The sequence below is a fragment of the Taeniopygia guttata genome, chromosome 2, assembly GCF_048771995.1.
Source record: "Taeniopygia guttata chromosome 2, bTaeGut7.mat, whole genome shotgun sequence".
Lineage (NCBI taxonomy): Eukaryota > Metazoa > Chordata > Aves > Passeriformes > Estrildidae > Taeniopygia > Taeniopygia guttata.
This window is the reverse complement of record NC_133026.1, coordinates 139,837,820-139,854,997: the sequence shown is the minus strand read 5'-3', so window position 1 is coordinate 139,854,997 and position 17,178 is coordinate 139,837,820. Positions and strand designations below refer to the sequence as shown.

Here is a 17,178-nt window from a genome sequence, read left to right as displayed (position 1 = left end):
CCGGTTGCCCCTACATTACAAGCGCCTTGCGGGGAAGGGAACGCCGACTGACCCCACAGCCCGTCGCCCTTCAGCGCCGGCTCGCTCCCGCTCCGCCCCCGGGCGGGACCCCCGCTGCCGGGGCGGGGCCGGAAGCAGCGGCGGCGGCTCGGCCGAATTCGGTGGCGCCACGTCTGGCTCGGGGCCCCCTCCGTGAGCGGGCGGCAGGAGTGGCTGAGCCCTCGTCTCGCCTCTTCTTTACTTCAGCGGCCGGTTAGTGGCGAGGCCTGGGCGGCGGCCAGGCGCGGCTGCGACATGTCGGACCTGGGGGACTGGTTCCGAAGCATCCCTCTGATAACGCGCTACTGGTTCGCCGGCTCCATCGCGGTGCCACTCGTGGGCAAGCTGGGCCTCGTCAGCCCCGTCAACCTTTTCCTCTGGCCTGACGCCTTCATCCACCGCTTCCAGGTAAGGGCCGCACTACCGCTCCCGGCGTGCCCCGCGGCGCCCGCACAGTTGCTCACTATGACACACTGCGCGCGCAGCCTTCTGGGAGTTGTAGTGTACAGCCGCGCTGCGGGGCCTCGCTGGGGCTACGCGCGGGGCCGGCCGCTGCGCCGGTTCCGCGGCCGCGCCGGACGCGCCGTGCACCGAGACAGGCCAGGGGTGAGCAGAGCTCCTCTGGCGGGAGTGCAGCCGCCGTCCCGCTCAGCCTGTACGGGGCCTGCGGGCAGAACACCGGGCAAATCCGGGCCCAGCCCCAGGCCCAGGGGCCGCCACCGCGGGGACGGGCTGCGCGTCCCTGCCAGGCTGACAGAAGGAGGGAGGCTGACCTGGCAGCGCTGTTGTTCGTCTTGTGCCTCATTCTGGTGTGGTTTTCCCTGCAGTTTTTGTGGGAGTTGTTCTAGTGGGCACTGGTTGTTTTACCAAGGGGCTCTATGGCTGTGGCAGCAGGTGACTTGCCCAGTTCTGTGTCCTCGTGTGGCTGTGACTTTGGGAGCTGCAACTTCGGGCAGACCTCCCAGACTGCAGCTGGCCCGGAGGTTTTTTGGCAGAGCTGCAAGAGAGACATGGAGCTCCTGGGGTGGGTACAGTGTGGGGTAACAAAGGTGATCAAGGAACTGGAGCATCTCTGACGAGGAATGGCTGAGGGAGCTGGGCCTGCTCAGCCGCGAGGAGAGAGGACTGAGAGGAGACCTCGGCAGTTTCTGTAAGTGTCAGAAGATGGACAAATGCAAATGGGAAGAAACTGATGCACAGGAAGTTGCTCCTGACCTGGGTGGCCATGCACTGGAACAGACTGACCAGGGAGGCTGTGGAATCTCCCTCGCTGGAATTATTCAAGAACTGTCTGAGTGCAATCCTGTGTCATGTGCTCTAGAATGTCTGCTTGAGCAGGGAGGTTGGCTCAGATCACCCACTGAGGTCCTTTTTAACGTGAGGTATTCTGTGATTCTGTAACGAAGTGCATTTACACCTTCTGGTTTGGAATTTGAAAAAGCTTCTCTTAGGGACCGACAACTTCTATGCTTAGATATGGTCTATGTAAACTAACAACTGATGCCCTGAGGTGTCAGACATGCAGTGTTTTTCCTTGCACTGTGATGCTACAGGTTTAGTGTTGGGGAGAGCACTCATTGGAGGAGCTCAAAATGAAAGAAGATAAAAGATTTCAATTTTTAAATTTCTGTTATATCATCTCATTATATCTTCACTGAAGAAAGAAAAAAAAACCAGACATGACTCTCTCTATATCTTGATTCATGTATTATTAGTAACATAAATGACTGTTTTTTCCTCTCGTTCTGTTATTCCTTCTTAACTGTGAGGTTCAAGATCCTAATACCCAGTTTGGAAATGTTGCTGCTTTAAGAGCTCATTCATGAATGACCAGACATTTTCTGTCCTTGCTACGTGCTGCCATGCAGTTGGCTATGCCCAGTATTCGTAGCTGGGAACTGTCCCAGAGCAGATCCCATATGCTCAGAGTAGCACGTGCTGTCTGGAATGGTACACTAAAGGCTGTGAATTCTTTGGCCTCTGTTCAGCAGAGAAGAATGGGTTTTGTGTGGCTGTTTTTTAAACATGGTAGCATCCTTGCCAGTGAATCTCTTTTGCACTGCATTAAAGGGTCACTACTGCAAAGATGTGATGGAAAGCAGTTTGAAAAGTTGTGTGATATTTCTGGTGTAGTCCTAATAGCTTTGCTTACCAAATTGAAAAAAACACCACAACTAGAAAAGCTGCTGAAGCAGGACCAATCGATACTTGGGCTATTTTTAATCTTCTTGATGTTTCAAGTTTTCATTCATTATCAAGTAATGAATGTAAATAAAACATGGGAACATGAGTTCATTCTGCAGTTTGTAAATAAAGCTTTCTCTTTTGATCTCTTTTGACAGATCTGGCGGCCGATAACAGCAACTTTCTTCTTCCCAGTGGGACCTGGAACGGGATTTCTCTACTTGGTGAATTTGTATTTCTTGTATCAATATTCATCACGACTAGAAACAGGTATGTTGACCATTAAATTGTATGCCCCTGGTGAAGTCTGCCTGGAGCTGATAAGAGATGGCTCATCTCTGTGCCAGCTTATATTAGTCAATGTGAAACTGCTCTGAAAACTGATTTTCTGTGGCTGGATCCTTCCCTTTGGCCATTTAGGATCTGAACTTGATACTTGTTTCAGTAGGAGGGCCTGGTGCTTTTAGTTGCTGGATTTGAGGAAGTGAGACAGATTAAAAGATGATGTTTACCTCTGTGGTTTTGTAGCTGATGTTTTTTATCAGAGAAGGATGATAGAGCATAATGTAATAATGGGCTTATCCATTGGGAGAAAATAACTTCAGTTTTTTTCTTGTTTTAATAGGGATGCTTATTTGTGTTATTCTGTTGTCTATGTTGAATTGAGAGATACCTCCCTCAGAGAAGGTCTACCCCCCCCTGCCTAACAGATATGTGGAAAAGTTAAGGGACTGGGAGGATTTTCAGTTAAGGGGAAAAATTAAGTTAAGAAAAGGAGATCAGATAATAGATCATTTCTCTCAAACAAAGGGATTGTTGGTACAAGGTATCTTCAAAACTGGTTTCCTTTTGCGCTGCTCAGTTCATTAAACAAAAATTGGTTTAATTGACATAAATAATTAATATATTTGCAAATCCAGACTCCTCCTGAAAGCATTTGTGAACAAGAATTGCAGTATCTTTCTAATGGAGTCTTAGAACTGATGGTGTAAAGGGGAATGCATTGGAAGGTGATGTTGGGAAGTCCCACAAGAGAGAAGAGATCCCTGCCACCCAGAGAGTATTGTGGAATCACATTTAAATCTTAAGAAGAGTGGTAGGGAAAAGCAGGAGTGGTGCCAGATTGTATTTGGTTGTTTTCTTAGTGAAAGATAAATACTAATTTAATGTCTAGAAATGGTTCCTGTTTCCTTTTGAGCCTTTCTGCAGTAGTTTATGAGTACATGAGAATGGTGGCAGTTCTGACTGGGCAAAGGTAGGTGTAGTAGTTCCTGGTTAATTTTGCCAAATAAAAGACCTCACTGCTTGTAGATATACTTACAAAATGCTCTAGTTTTCTGTGCTGTGGCACAAATCTCATGACAGAGAGTAAATTTCTGCTGTACATCAGATCTGGATTTTGAAACTGGGAAGTCATCTGTATTGTTTGAACCAATGCATTTCTTTTATATTACAGTCATTTTTCTGGGTGTAAAGGAAATCCTTGGTTGGGTTGGCCCTTTCTCTGAAAAAGGCCTGAATCCTTCTGTAGTTGGAAGGTTTATAAGTTGCTGATAGTGTTTACAGGTGGAAGTCTGCATTGGTCTGTGCCTCCTTTTGTCTGTGAAACCGAAAAAGTAGAACTTCTATTTTCAGCATTGTGCATGCTTTTTGAGCATACATTGCTGCTGCCTGCCACCTTCAAATTTAGCTGTCAGAAATATCCGTATGGTTTTGTGCTGTTTCCTAACAGGCTGACTTGTAACTTCCAAAGGAAAGGGAGATTGTTGTGGTTTTGTTTTGCTTTGGTTGGAGAAGAGCATAACAAATATCAACAGAGTAAGCAGAATATGCAGAGCTCACTCCCCAGCTGTATGACTGGTGAGATTATGGGTCTGCAGCTTTTCCCAGATGACTGGATTATACCCCGGCCTCACAGAAGGACCCATGGTGTAGAGCTCACCCCATACCTGTGCTGAGCTTTCTGGCAGTTTGTAGTCCAATTTCCTTAGATGTTTATTGAAAAGTCAACTTAAATGGTTTGTCTGATACTCTTGTTAGCAATCTCGTAGCTAATGAGAAGAGAAACAATTTAGAAGAATAATAATAGCTTTGATTTTTTCCAGTTTTGGAAGGATTCCTGAGCTGGCATTTCTACAAACTTAGTCAGCTTCTTCTCTTTATTTGCTTTTATTTGTTGTATGGCAACAGTAAGGAAAAAACCTTCAGTTTCTGTAGTTTTACAACATTAACACTTTTTGATATGTTTTTCAAAGTATGTTTTTTTCCTGTCATGTAATTTGCAAGGCAAATTACAAAATTTGCATTTTAAACAATAAAACTGGTATTTTAGTAATTTTGTTTTACATAGGCTATTCTACTGCTGAAAAGTAGATTTTCTTCCTTTAAGAATACTTCCATGAAGCTGAGCAGTGTTCACATTAAGCAGTGGCGTTCTTTCTAGGCATTTTGATGTTTAATTAGGAGAATGTAATTCAGGTTGTCCGTGATGTGCTGTGTGTGTCACTGTCATTCCACTGTCACTGTGTTTCACCCCCACTGGTCTGGGTCTTTCTCAGCAATATTCTCAGGCTTTCCTTTCCTGCCTGGGTATATGAAAGTTGATGGAAATCTTGCATAGATGCTCAGGTCTCTGTCAGCCTTTTGACACAGTTAGCAAGAGAGAGAGCCTCAGCTTTTCATGTTTGCAAGGAATTGCTACAGGGTTATTTTTTAGTACTTGTATCTGTCAGGTGTCAAACTCAACTGAGCACCTAAAGATCACTTCATTTTATATGACCTGCAGGGAATGTTACTCTATTATTTTTATTTCCAGTGTCCTGAAAGATTGATACATATTTGGAATGGTGAATTAGACAAGCAAGTATAGTTTAGAAGGAATAGAATGTGCTGCATGCTGCACATGCATACCCTCCTTGTCATGTGTGCTAGTTTTTTCTGGAGTATAAAAACCATTACATCTCTTGAGTCTGATGAGATGATGCAAAGAGGATGCAATTTGCCTAAGGGTGGGCTGGTTTTCACATGACTCAGTCATTACACTTGGTATTTCTGTTTTTGCTGTGCACGTGTATTTCCTTATTCTGTGCTTCTAACCTGCAGTTTCATATGAATGATGGGGTCCATTTATGAAACTCCATTTTTGAAATCTTATGTAGTTAAAACTCCTTATCTCCAGAGTCAATGTGTTCTCTTTTAAGTACAGACACTGCTTGTGCTCTAATGCAGTAGGCTGAATGTCTTCTTTTTCAGCCTGTAGGTTGTTCTATTTTAAGGCTTTTTAAATATTAAAAAAATACTCATAGACCACAGAGTGCATGCAAAGCAACTGTTTTTAACTGAGATTTCCTAGACTCTGAAAAATAAAAGTTGTCCTAATTTTAAATCAAAATTTCAATGCCTTTGATGATTCAAAATGATTCTTTTTATTTTCAGGGGCTTTTGATGGAAGGCCAGCAGATTACATGTTCATGCTCCTGTTTAACTGGATTTGCATTGTTGTATCCTTCTCATCATCAAACTTCGAGAAATATTTTGGTTCTCATATTTCCACCTGAAGTATGTTCAAAGACCAGGTTTTACCAAGGAGCAGTTTTAAAGTGTAGTAAATGTTCCCAGGAGAGTTTGTAAGTGTGCAACCTTCCTGAAGAGGTAGTGAGTGGCTTGCAGGGAGAGCACTTAAAGGTGTGCTCACACGAGTGTGCAGTGTGGGGACTGGAGCTCTGCCTACAACGAGCTGTGCATGTGCTGGCTGAGTGTCCCTGGTGCTGGCTGGGTTGCTTTGCTGAGCTGCTCTTGTGTGGGCTAGCACTGAATTTAGTGTGTTCAAGCAGCCATGTGCAGAAAGGACTGATCACTGCCATTCCCTGAAATTGTGTCCCTGAAAAGGAGAGATCCTTTACCTGCTGGGTACAAGTCATCTGAGTCTGTGAAAGCAGTGTTGTAATACCTTCACTGAGAAAACTTCCTGAAGAACCTGGGCTTGTTGGTTTGGGAATGCTGGGGAACATTTTTGTGGGCTGAGCTGTACCACCTGAATTTTCTTTTAGATCTTGAATACAAAACTGTGAGAAGTTGTTGATAAACCAGGTGATTGTGTCACCATTCAGAGGGATCTTTAAAGGCTGGATAAATGGGCTGACCAGGAATGAAGCTCAGCAAAGGGTAATGCAGAGTCCTGCTCTTGGCAAGGAGCAGCCTCAGGCACCAGCACAGACCAGGGACTGACAAAGCAAAGCATCTTCCAATAAAGGCCCTGGGTGTTCTGCTGGACATGAAATTGACCACGAACCAGCAGTGTGCCATTATGGCCAAAGTGGCCACCAGCCCCCTGGGCTGCCCTAGGCAGAGGATTGCCTGCAGGTTGGGGCAGGTGATTACTCCTCTGCTCAGCCTTTGAGAGATGTATGGGGGCTGCACCCAGCTCTGGGTTCCTAGGTACATGGGAGACATGGACATGAGAGTCCAGTGAAGGGTCATGAAGATGATTAAAGGGTTGAAGCATCTGTCACATGAGAAGGTGGGATTGTGCAGCCTGGGGCGTTGTCTTAGAATCATAGGGTAGTTTGAGTTGGAAGGAACCTTGAAAAGTTATCAAGCCCCCTGCAATGAGCAGGGACTCCTTCAGCTAAATCAGGTTGCTCAGAGCCCCATTCAACCTGACCTTGAATGTTTCTAGAGGTGGAGCATCCACCATCTCTCCGGGTAACCTGTGCCAGTGTTACACCACCCTCATAGTAAAAAATTTCTTTGTTACACCTAGTCTGAATCAAGCTTTTTTTTTTTTTTTTTTTTAGTTTAAACCGTTACCACTTGTCCTATTGCAAAAGGCCCTACTAAACATTTTTGTCTCCCAACTCTCTCAGCCTTTCCTTAAAAGAGAGGTGTTCCATTCCTCCAGTAATTTGTGTGGCCTTCCTCTGCTCCCATTCCAACAGGTTCATGTATTTTCTGTGCTGAGGGGTCTGGAGCTGGACACCCAATTCCACAAAAAAAAGCACAGGAAATTCTATTTAAATGTGAGAAAGACCATTTTTACTGTAAGGGCAGTGAAACACTGGCATGATTGATAATGGAAGGTGTGGAACCTCCATCCTTGGAGCTGCTCCCTTTCTGTCTGTGCTGTTGCTGCCTCCTTGTAGCAATTTGCAGTGGCACAGCAGGTGGAAAAAACTGGGGAGTGACATCAGTGTGAACCAGATACCAGGTTTGTGAACCAGGAGAGCTGGTGTGTAGAAATGCTTTATCAATACATTATCTCTAGTTGCACTCCACTATGTGGAGGGAATTGCTATTCCTGCTAGTCCTGTCAAGCCACAGCTGTAACGAGGTGCATTTAGTTACATTGTTATGAAGAGGAAGGTTTTCTTTATGATTGCAGGCTGTTGGTTGTGAACATTTAATTAATGTAATTGTGGCTTGACTTTCAAACTGGTCATTTAAAAGCTTCTAGTTGTTTGTTCCCTGTGTGATGTAAGGATCCACCTGGATGCATGATCTGGGAAAATGCTGGGTGTCACTTTACATGTATTTATGATCTGTTAAAAGCATCCTGATGGTATTAAAATCATTCAGTGATTATTTCTACTCAGCAGTTACTACAACAGTTTCTTTGAGCTCCAAGGTGAGAGAGGAGTATTAAAAGCCTCCATTGATGCACTTGAAGAAAGTTTCTATGACTCATTGGCAATATGTTGGTATTTTTTAATGATTTGGCATTTCTTTAGTTAGAAAACAAAAATGTCATTGTTAAACTAATGAAAGAATCCAATTGTTAAAGTTTAATGTGGGTTTATGCAAGGACTGATTGAGTCTGTAGCTAGCCAATTTCATCAGGGAGGAAAAGCCAGTGCACCCATCAGCCCTTGGGGTAATGACTTGAGGTGGGCACCTGCAAGGCTGCCAAAAAGCAGCTAATGAAACAAAATTTGTACATCTCTAGATCATTTGAAATTTTAATCTAAAACAGTGTAGTATTAATTCTGAATATTAAAGATCTTTGTATGTGTGTTCTGCGTGTCTGCAACTTTTTATTGTTGTAGTCTGTCAGGTTTTTCTGCATTTTCCTTCATGGTACAATGACAGATAACTGGCTTGGTAATGGACATGCAGGTAAGTGTGGTGCAGTTCCTTAGATAATAACTTTACAAAACAAAACAAGTAGTCACTTGATGACTTTATAGAGGGCATTATTGACTGATCTGCAGAACATAGTTAAGCTAGGCTGTTCATATTATAGCAGAATGTGTATGCTCTGTGTATACTGTTAATTTTTCAGATTGAGTTAGTCTCAGCTGAAGGCACAAGCTTGGATCTGACTGCACATCTAACATAATTAGGGAGCCAAGAAGTAAAAATTGTCTTTGTGGAGTCAGGAAGTGCTTAGACTTCTACTAAAATGGACACAAGATGTCACTTATGCACTATTTCTTTTAATGAATGTGGATCTGCTTTCTTATTTTTCTATTTAAAAATTATTATTTGGTTTATTAATCTTCTCAAATTTAGTTCAGTATGCCTTTTACTTGCCAACAGAAGATTTTTTTGATGAAAAATACAGCTTCAGTTTGAGACCAGAGCTGTGAAGTACAAAATCATCACAGGAATGATTAAGATAGTGGTCTTAAGAACTGTTTTCAGTGAAATAATTATTATCTCCCCAAATACTAAGGGTGAAAATTGGAAAGTGTGTTTTGAACACAACAGAGTGCCAGATAACTGCATGTGTTGTCTGCCTATGCTGTTCTCATCTTCATCTGTCTCTAGCACCTAAAGACTGCACCAGTATCTCCAGTTTTCCATACAGAATTATTATTAGCATTTATTAGATCACTTCTCTGGCTCTCTGGTAGACAAAACCAGTGATCATACATCTCTGGTCCAGAGTGAATTGTGTTAAGGGCTGTCCATAACTTTTCTGTGGGGAAGATACCACAAATTTTTGAAAATCATGCTGGAGTTACTCACACATTATACAAATTTTAGACTGATTGTGTTGATTTGTATATTTTTAAGAGGTACTCAGTTTTTTTTATCTACATACAAAGTGTTTATTAAAGAAGAATCAGGGTTTTTTTTAATATAAAAGTGTGTTTTTTCTTAAAAATAAGAGAGTTTTTACTTGCCTTGAGTGGCCTTTGTTGAAATTCAGAAGATAGAGTAGGATAGGTAGGCCTTTATTCCTAAGTCAAACGCATTCAGATATTAGATATTGCTTTTTTAAAAGGAAAATAAAAAAGTTTTTAATAAAACCTTTAAATAAGGCTCTTGTGTGGGAGTCAGAGTGCACTGTGGGGCTTGTGAAAGGCTGGATTGATGTTAGGATGCCAGCTTTAATGTAGAATCTGTTGAATAGCAGCACCCCTGAAGGGATGAGTTTTAACCTCTTTTCCAAGGACAGGAGCTGGTTATGGCATTCAGTCAGTTCATGGAAGTGTTGCTGGTGCAGCCTGCCCTCAGTTCAGAAATCAGCAGATGGCTAAAACAGGGCTTTGTGTTTATTTCACTAGAAATAGTCCAATCAGTCAAAGAAGTGTTTGAAACAACCTCAGCTCCTGGTGTGGAGCACAGGTTCACTCCAAGGTTCCCAGGCTGGCTGTGGTACCCTGCAATGGGGATTGATGCAGCACCTTCCCTCTGTGGTGCTCTCAGGAGCATGGGGACACAGGTGGCAGTTGGATGGAAAACACTTCATCTGGCATATTAGCCTGGCCCCAGATGAGAGTGTTTGGGTTAGTGCCCTGAAAGGATTGTGGCACAGGTACAGGGCTCACTGCTGAGGTGCAGGTAGGGGCAGAGGATTTCTCTGCAGCTGCTCTTTCACTTGGCACAGGTTGGAGCCCTTTGCTTTGGCGTGGTCGTGCAAAGGAGAAAGACCAAGTAGTTCTGCCCCTTAACTTTCTCAATAGTTTTTGAACAGATCCAGGGCACGTATTGGGAAAGAGTCTGGGGCAATCTGAAAGGACTTTAGTGATGTACCATGCTTACAAACCACTTCTGAAACATAGCTCCTCCTACCTCTTTGAGTGTCTTGTGCTGCTGTGAAAGTCATGGTAACTTTGTCTTTTTCAAACATTGCAGTTGCTGATGATTCCACTCATCATGTCAGTACTTTATGTGTGGGCCCAGCTCAACAGAGACATGATTGTATCATTTTGGTTTGGAACAAGATTTAAGGTACGTCAGATAGTATATTGGAAAGATTTCTGCCCATAAGGTGCATGTGCAGTGGGTAAGGGGCAAAATAGAAATATTTTTTCTTATAAAAGGTGTCTTGTACTCTCACATAGAATACACCTTGAGATGCAGCAAAGACAAAGTTCATAGTCTTCCATGTGGTATCACTCTGTGTGTCTTTACTGAAAAGATGTTCTGACAATTCATTGTTCTGAAAAAAAGGAAAAAATTCTTGATAAACTTTAGCCTGGATAAAAGCTGAATGTAGTGTCAAAATGTTGGTATTTTAAATTTATTTTTTTCTGTGCGACCTTGGCTGTTTCTGTCAGATCTTGTAGAGAAGACTCTTTTGATAATTTCTAGACCTTTTCAAAATCAAAAACTTTAGAACTTTGTTCCAGAAGCAACCTTGCTGTGGAACATAGGGTTCAAAAGGCATGTTTGCTTATAATGTTTGAATGTTTTAACGTTTTGTCTAAAAATGTTAGTGGTTGTTCAGTTTGGAGTGACCTTTTTAGGTTGAATCTGCTTAAGTTAATAGATCAGGACCTGTGTAATGCCTAAAGCATTGCAATTATGATCATACTTATTAGTGCAGTGGGAAGTTGAGAGCGGGTTTACATCCTTAACTTGTACTTACTCTCTCCACTGCATTCTTTTTCAGGCCTGTTACCTTCCATGGGTTATTCTGGGATTCAACTACATCATTGGTGGATCGTATGTATTTACTTATATGATCAATTTGAAATTATAAAAGCTTTTACAGCTATTTAACTTGCTGCTAAATTTAGGAGTTATATTAAAATAAGAAGCTTAAAACTGTATAATCTGACTGATAATACTCAGTGTCACATGGTGGTCATTTAACATAAAAGCAAAGAGGAGATGTGCGTGTGAGAACTAGAGAATAGAATGTAGGTGAGGGGAGAGTAATGAGAGATTGGTGTATTTTCTAGTAACTCTGTGCATTAGGCCTTCTCCATACTAAGAAAGTAACACACACTAAAAAAAGATGTCATCCCCCGGAACCATTCATCATTACTGGTTTTAGAAACAAGTTTAGCTTGACTCTGATAGTGCTGTTACTTCTTTCCCTCACAGGCTTGTCCAACCTGATTTTTTTTTTTTTTTTCAGTTTGTTAAACAAGGGGAAATGGCAGTAAGCCCACAGCATGCCATATTAGCACTTGTTGAATTTTTTGGTCTCTCTTGTGGGTTTTTTTTTTTTTTTTTTTTTTTTTTTTTTAATCGCTGTACTAAACCCCTTGTTGCAGAAATCCCCTCTGTGCACAGTGTGGACCCCTCACTGGGGCCCTGCATTGGCTGGGGCCTCTTGGTGCCGCTGTAGCATAATTAGTGACAGTAACAAGTTTGTGGTTGAGTTATAAAAGGAGGAGACAGTATAGCAAAACCACCAAATTCCCTTTTCTGGCTATGCCTCCTACTGACTCATCCGTCACTTGTGAAAACTGCTTGCTCTTGGATACCTGCTGTTTCTGTGCATGACAGGAGCTACTCAAGGGCCTTCAGTCGGCAGTGCTTTCACAAAACTGGGAACAATCAGTTCAGTAGAGCAGGAGACAGGTTGTCCAGTGAAAACAGCAGTAACTTCTCTAGCTCTGCAGATCATTATTTTGGGCACTAATCGCTATACGGTCTAATTCCCCAATGTAAACAAGTATTTAATTGTGTTTTCAATACAGAATGTAGATGAGGCTTGGAAGGGAGGGTGGAACAGACTATTGATGTGTTGGCACAGGAGGTTGACCCTTTTAAAGAAGTGGCTGCAAAATGCTGAGGACAGGGAAGTTTGTCACAACTCTGGCAAATCCTGGTGGCAGGTGAACAGAAGATTGTCACTCGTTTATTTTCAGAGAAGACAGCATGTGAAACCATTCTTTTTCTTTTGCTTTACAGAGTCATCAATGAGCTGATAGGAAATCTAGTTGGACACCTGTATTTCTTCTTAATGTTTAAATATCCAATGGATTTGGGAGGAAGGAATTTTCTGTCCACACCTCAGTTCCTGTAAGCTCACTTGATTCTTTACTTCACTATTTGTTTGGTCCAATTTATTGTATGGTTCATCAGACATATATTTGGTGGCATCATAAAGCGTAAAATACTTTGCCAATCAACCTTCTTCAGACTCTCGTACTGACTGAGCTGGTGAGTCATAAAAAATGTTGAGTTACTTGTAAATGGCCCATGTGAGAGTTCTTTGTTGCCCCTTGGGATGGCTTATGTCTTTACCCACTCTTAAGAGTGAGAGTAAATGTCATAGTTCTGCTGTTGAATTGAGCTGCAGTAAAGAGAACTCCCTAACAATTATCAGATGGTATATAAAAAAAGTTTTGTCCTGTAAATGATTTGTTTTCTGTATCCCCATGTATTGTTATAGTAGCTACCAGTTCAGCAATGTTTAACACCAATAGCCAGTTGTAGATTTGTTCAGGGCTATAAATTATTCTGCTTTGCAGTCTGTACCAGTCATCCTCACTGGGACTCCAAGTCTTGGTTTTTGAGGTGCTTTTTCTTGAGATATGTTCATTGTTTGACATTGCAATACTATGATCAGAAGCCAAAGTTTGTAGTTCAGTTGCCCTTCTCCACATCATTTTGGGCTGCAAATATTTCTCTTCTACCAAACTTTAGTTAGCAACTCAGTTAACCCTTTTCATAACATAAAATGTTGAATTGCAGTTATATTTTCTGTACATGTTTCAATGAATAGGGAAGCTTTATATTCTAATTCTGTGCTTGCAAGCCCATCTAATTTTTCATAACCTAATTTTTCATAAAGATTATAAGACAAAGTTGTTTTTTAAAATGTCTTTTAAGGTGGTTACAGCTCTGAAACTGCCCCCACTGTTGTTGGTTCTGTGCAATTCTCTTGTTACCGTACCCATCCCAGAGATGGAAGTTTCCCAGTATTTCCATTTGTCAGTGTGCTGAGGGCTTGGATTTGGAAAGAATTCCCTGAAATTGTACTGGGACAAGCCAGTTTTATTACAAAGTGTATCAGCTAAGAGGAAGTGCATGGAAAAGTAGAAAGCACAGCCTTGGCATTTGCCTGCAAGGTCCAGCTGTTTCTCTAACTCCTCCTCCTCTGGTTTGTCCTAGTTACCGCTGGCTGCCAAATAGGAGAGGAGGAGTGTCGGGCTTTGGTGTCCCTCCTGCCAGCATGAGAAGGGCTGCAGAAGATCAGCAGGGTGGTGGACGACACAACTGGGGCCAAGGTTTCCGGCTAGGGGACCAGTGAAGAATTCCTGCCCTTGGAAACCAGCAACTCTTCTGTTTCAATCGGACGTAGAACTGACTGTTCCTGATGCAGAGTATGCTTAAGAACTGAGCTCTCTGCAGTACTCGTGGATTTAACTGATTAGAAAGAATGTTTCTGGTTCAAGAGCAAATTAAAAACTCCAGAAGGAAAAAATGTAGATCTTGCTCCAGTTAGCCAGTAGTGTCCAGTGTGATTCTGCCATTAAAAATAAGCCTTCTTTATACAGTATTGTCTGTCACAACAGGATCCATTGGCTCTCCTGTTCCATGATGTGATGGAACAAGCTAGTGGTATTCTATCTTGCCTGGTATTTTAAAAGCTTTGTTGGCCACAGTAAAGTAAGAATCTAGTGTAAGGCAGATGTCTCAAACAAGCCCCCAAGTTTAGGAAGCTGACTTTTTCCATAGCTGTGCTTAAGTCCCAGGGTGTTTTGAAACGTTACTTAAGTGGTATCTCTCTGATGCATTCATAAAGCAAATTGCAAATGTTTCATTTCTGTTATTAAGCTGTGTTTTGAGCAGAGCTGTTCCTTGCCATGCAGCATTTGTCCTATCTGCTACATCATGGGCTGGGCAAAGCTAAGGCTTTTGTTTGAAATGGCAATAACAGATACTCACAGAATTGAAATCTCTGAACTCTCATGACATGTTACAAAGCTGTTCTGGTGAAACTGAATTCTGGCATGGTTTTTTTTCCCCCAGATCTGAATTCTTGGCTTCAAGGTTTCTCTTTTGATTGCCAAATTGGGTAGCATAAATACTGCTTAAACTAGAAAATGTAACATTGTTGTGGTTAAGGGTACTGATTGTTTAACTGAATCTTCTACTTCATTTTAAAAGCTTTAAGACATCTAAGAATCAAAGCTGGAAATAATCTTTTGCAGGGTGAAGATACAATATAACAGGTTACTGCAGGACTCTTTCATTGTCAAAGAAGAAATTGCATACACTGTTTATTAGCATCTGTACTACTTTTGGTAAAAATTTTTGACATGTAAAAGGGAATGATTCTGTACAGTAGTTTTCCTTGCACTGGGCTCCCATGGGCAGAGCTTGTGGCTAAGATCCAGGAAGCTGTAATGCCAGCTTGTTACTGACTCACTGCATGCTCTTGAGCAAACTTCTTACTTATCTCAGTTTTCCCAGCTGTAAGGAGGACTCGTGCATGTCTCACAGCATTCCTACAAGACAGCTGTCCCTGACCTCCCTAGCTGGGAGCTGCTAGTGAGCAAGTAAGGCTTAGGTTTACATAAATCCAACACTTCAGCTAGGAACGCTATTACTCTCAGCTTAACCAAGACTTAGTCAGAATGTATTTGCCCATTTTTTCTTTTGTAGTCAGAGGAGGAAGAACATTGTCACTACGATAAATTTCAAGTCTGACTGAATTGCCCTTTAGCATTTGTCTCTTTTTTTTTACTGAGTAGATGGGGCACATAAAGCTGTTCTGCCCCAACTTAGGTATCTCAGGTTACTGTAAGTAGGTGAAGTGAATCTGGGCTGATACATTTTTATTACTACTTTGTTTCTTCACTAAACTTGGGTTCTGAAGGTGTAAAAGTTGTAAATACTAAGTGATGCAAAGCTGAGTGAAAAATAATCAGTTAGACTGGAAATCTCAAAAAAAAAAGCATGTTCCATGTCTACACTGCAGCTCAGTTATGTTGATTTGGCTCGTGGAGAAATGTCGAAAACTGGTAATGATTATACTGTGTACTTAAGTTTTATAGGAACTTGGAGTTTAGAAATCACCTGCCATTTTTGTCTGTTTTGTGATGAAATTTAAAGATGCTCTTGTCTCTTTCATTGTGTAAAAATGGTTGGTAGAAAAGAGGAGTTCAGTGTTGTAAATACAGATTTGTCGTTGACCAACAGCTGTTATTTGATGTGGACATGAATAGTCTGAGAATCATCATGTTGATAGGGGTCTTTTTAGTCATAGGAATTTCACAGTCTTCAAAGCATTTGTCTTCATTTTGAGTCAGGACCCAACTTTTAAGTGAAGATGCAATAGTTTGTGACTCAGTTAAACCCCTGGCACACTCAAACTGCAGAATATCTCTGTATGGAAGGCTTCAGTGATAGAGAGCACAGCAAAAGGCATTGTACTGGCCCACTGCACTGTGTGGGGTCTTGCTTTCTGTATGTCCTCCTTCTCTAAATTAAGAGGAAAAGTTTGCAAGGAAAATAGACTTCTTATAAACCTTGATTAGCTTCTGAGCTGCTTCAGGTCAATTTACTTTGTTTATGGAAAATTCACTTCACAATTCCATATTACAAGCTCAGTTTGTTTGTTTCTCAGTTTTTTGCTTGACCTGAACTGCTGCTTATCCTCCCACATACATTGATAATGGCAGTCTCTTGTTAAAATGAGTACCTCCTTTCTTATTTTGTACAGATAATTTCCCTTTTTGTAATCAATTTTTGTTGGTAAAGTTTTAAATTAAAGTTTTAATCTCTGTAACTGTCTTTGTTTTGCTAAATCATATTTCAGCTTAAGACAAGCCTTGTGGTCTGCAGGTCCATGAGTATTGTCTCACAGCTGCACTGTGACACCATCTCCTGCTGTTGACAAAAGTACTCACAAAAATGACCTGCTTTTAGGTGGGAGTCTGTCTTCTCTGATCATTTGCAAAATCATAAAGGCATTTTCTTTGTCACTGTTTGCACCATGAGTTTTGACAGACTGTGTGCTTCTGGGCTATTGCCATTTTATAGCTGTTTTTTATATAATTGATTATTAACCCTTTGTCATCTGGGAGAAAACATCCTTCTGCCTACCCTCAAACTTTGTGGGATTGATACAGATCGCTTAGTTTTCCAGAGGTAAGCTTGGAATTCTGCAATACCTTACCCTCTCTGTCCAGACTGATGTGCACAGCTGCCATAATTCCTTTTGAAGCTCTTAGTGTAGCTGATTTGGTGATGGATACATTGAGCGTCCTCTGACTCTTCCAGCCCTCAGCATTCATCTGACTGCACTTTTCCTGTTTGTTACCATAGTGGCATCAAAGAAAATCAAGGACTTGGTAGATAAAGCACTGTATGAATTAGTTGTGCTGCTTGTACTGGAAAGGCTGGGTCCATACTAAGTAGAAGAGCGTGGCAGAGTGTGTGACTTCTGATTTTGCTCCAGCTGCATAATCAGCAGAAGAACCAAGAACATGAAATCAAATGCTTCATCTCTCATGATGTCACTTTGTCTTGGCAGCAGCTTCTCTCTCAGCACAGCGCAGTGATGTGGTGTTCAAGTGACTTAATAAGAAATTATCTGTTGTCATCCAATGGTTACACTAGGAAAATTGAGTGTTTTTCATTTTTAGGGGAACATATTGTTTGCACTGCAACATAATATTCTTTTTGTGTTTATGTAATGCTGTGTACCTTACCAGGGAGGAAGATTACTTTGCCTTGGTGGTTCAGGTTGTGAGCTGGAGAGATACACTCCAATTTACGGTTTGAAGCTTTGATACAACAAGTCACTTTGTAATGGCTTTG

The 17,178-nt window shown here is 41.7% G+C and overlaps 1 protein-coding gene across 1 annotated transcript; it reads left to right on the top strand.

The window, feature by feature from the left end:
* The first annotated feature begins 96 nt into the window (after nucleotides 1-96).
* On the top strand, nucleotides 97-16,144 carry DERL1 (derlin 1). The gene is made up of 8 exons (XM_032747045.3): nucleotides 97-447; nucleotides 2,382-2,493; nucleotides 5,659-5,723; nucleotides 8,308-8,334; nucleotides 10,303-10,398; nucleotides 11,063-11,115; nucleotides 12,316-12,426; nucleotides 13,522-16,144. Exons 1-8 carry the CDS (start codon nucleotides 295-297, stop codon nucleotides 13,658-13,660), a joined length of 756 nt encoding a protein of 251 aa, XP_032602936.1. The 5' UTR covers nucleotides 97-294; the 3' UTR covers nucleotides 13,661-16,144.
* Nucleotides 16,145-17,178: the final 1,034 nt, after the last annotated feature.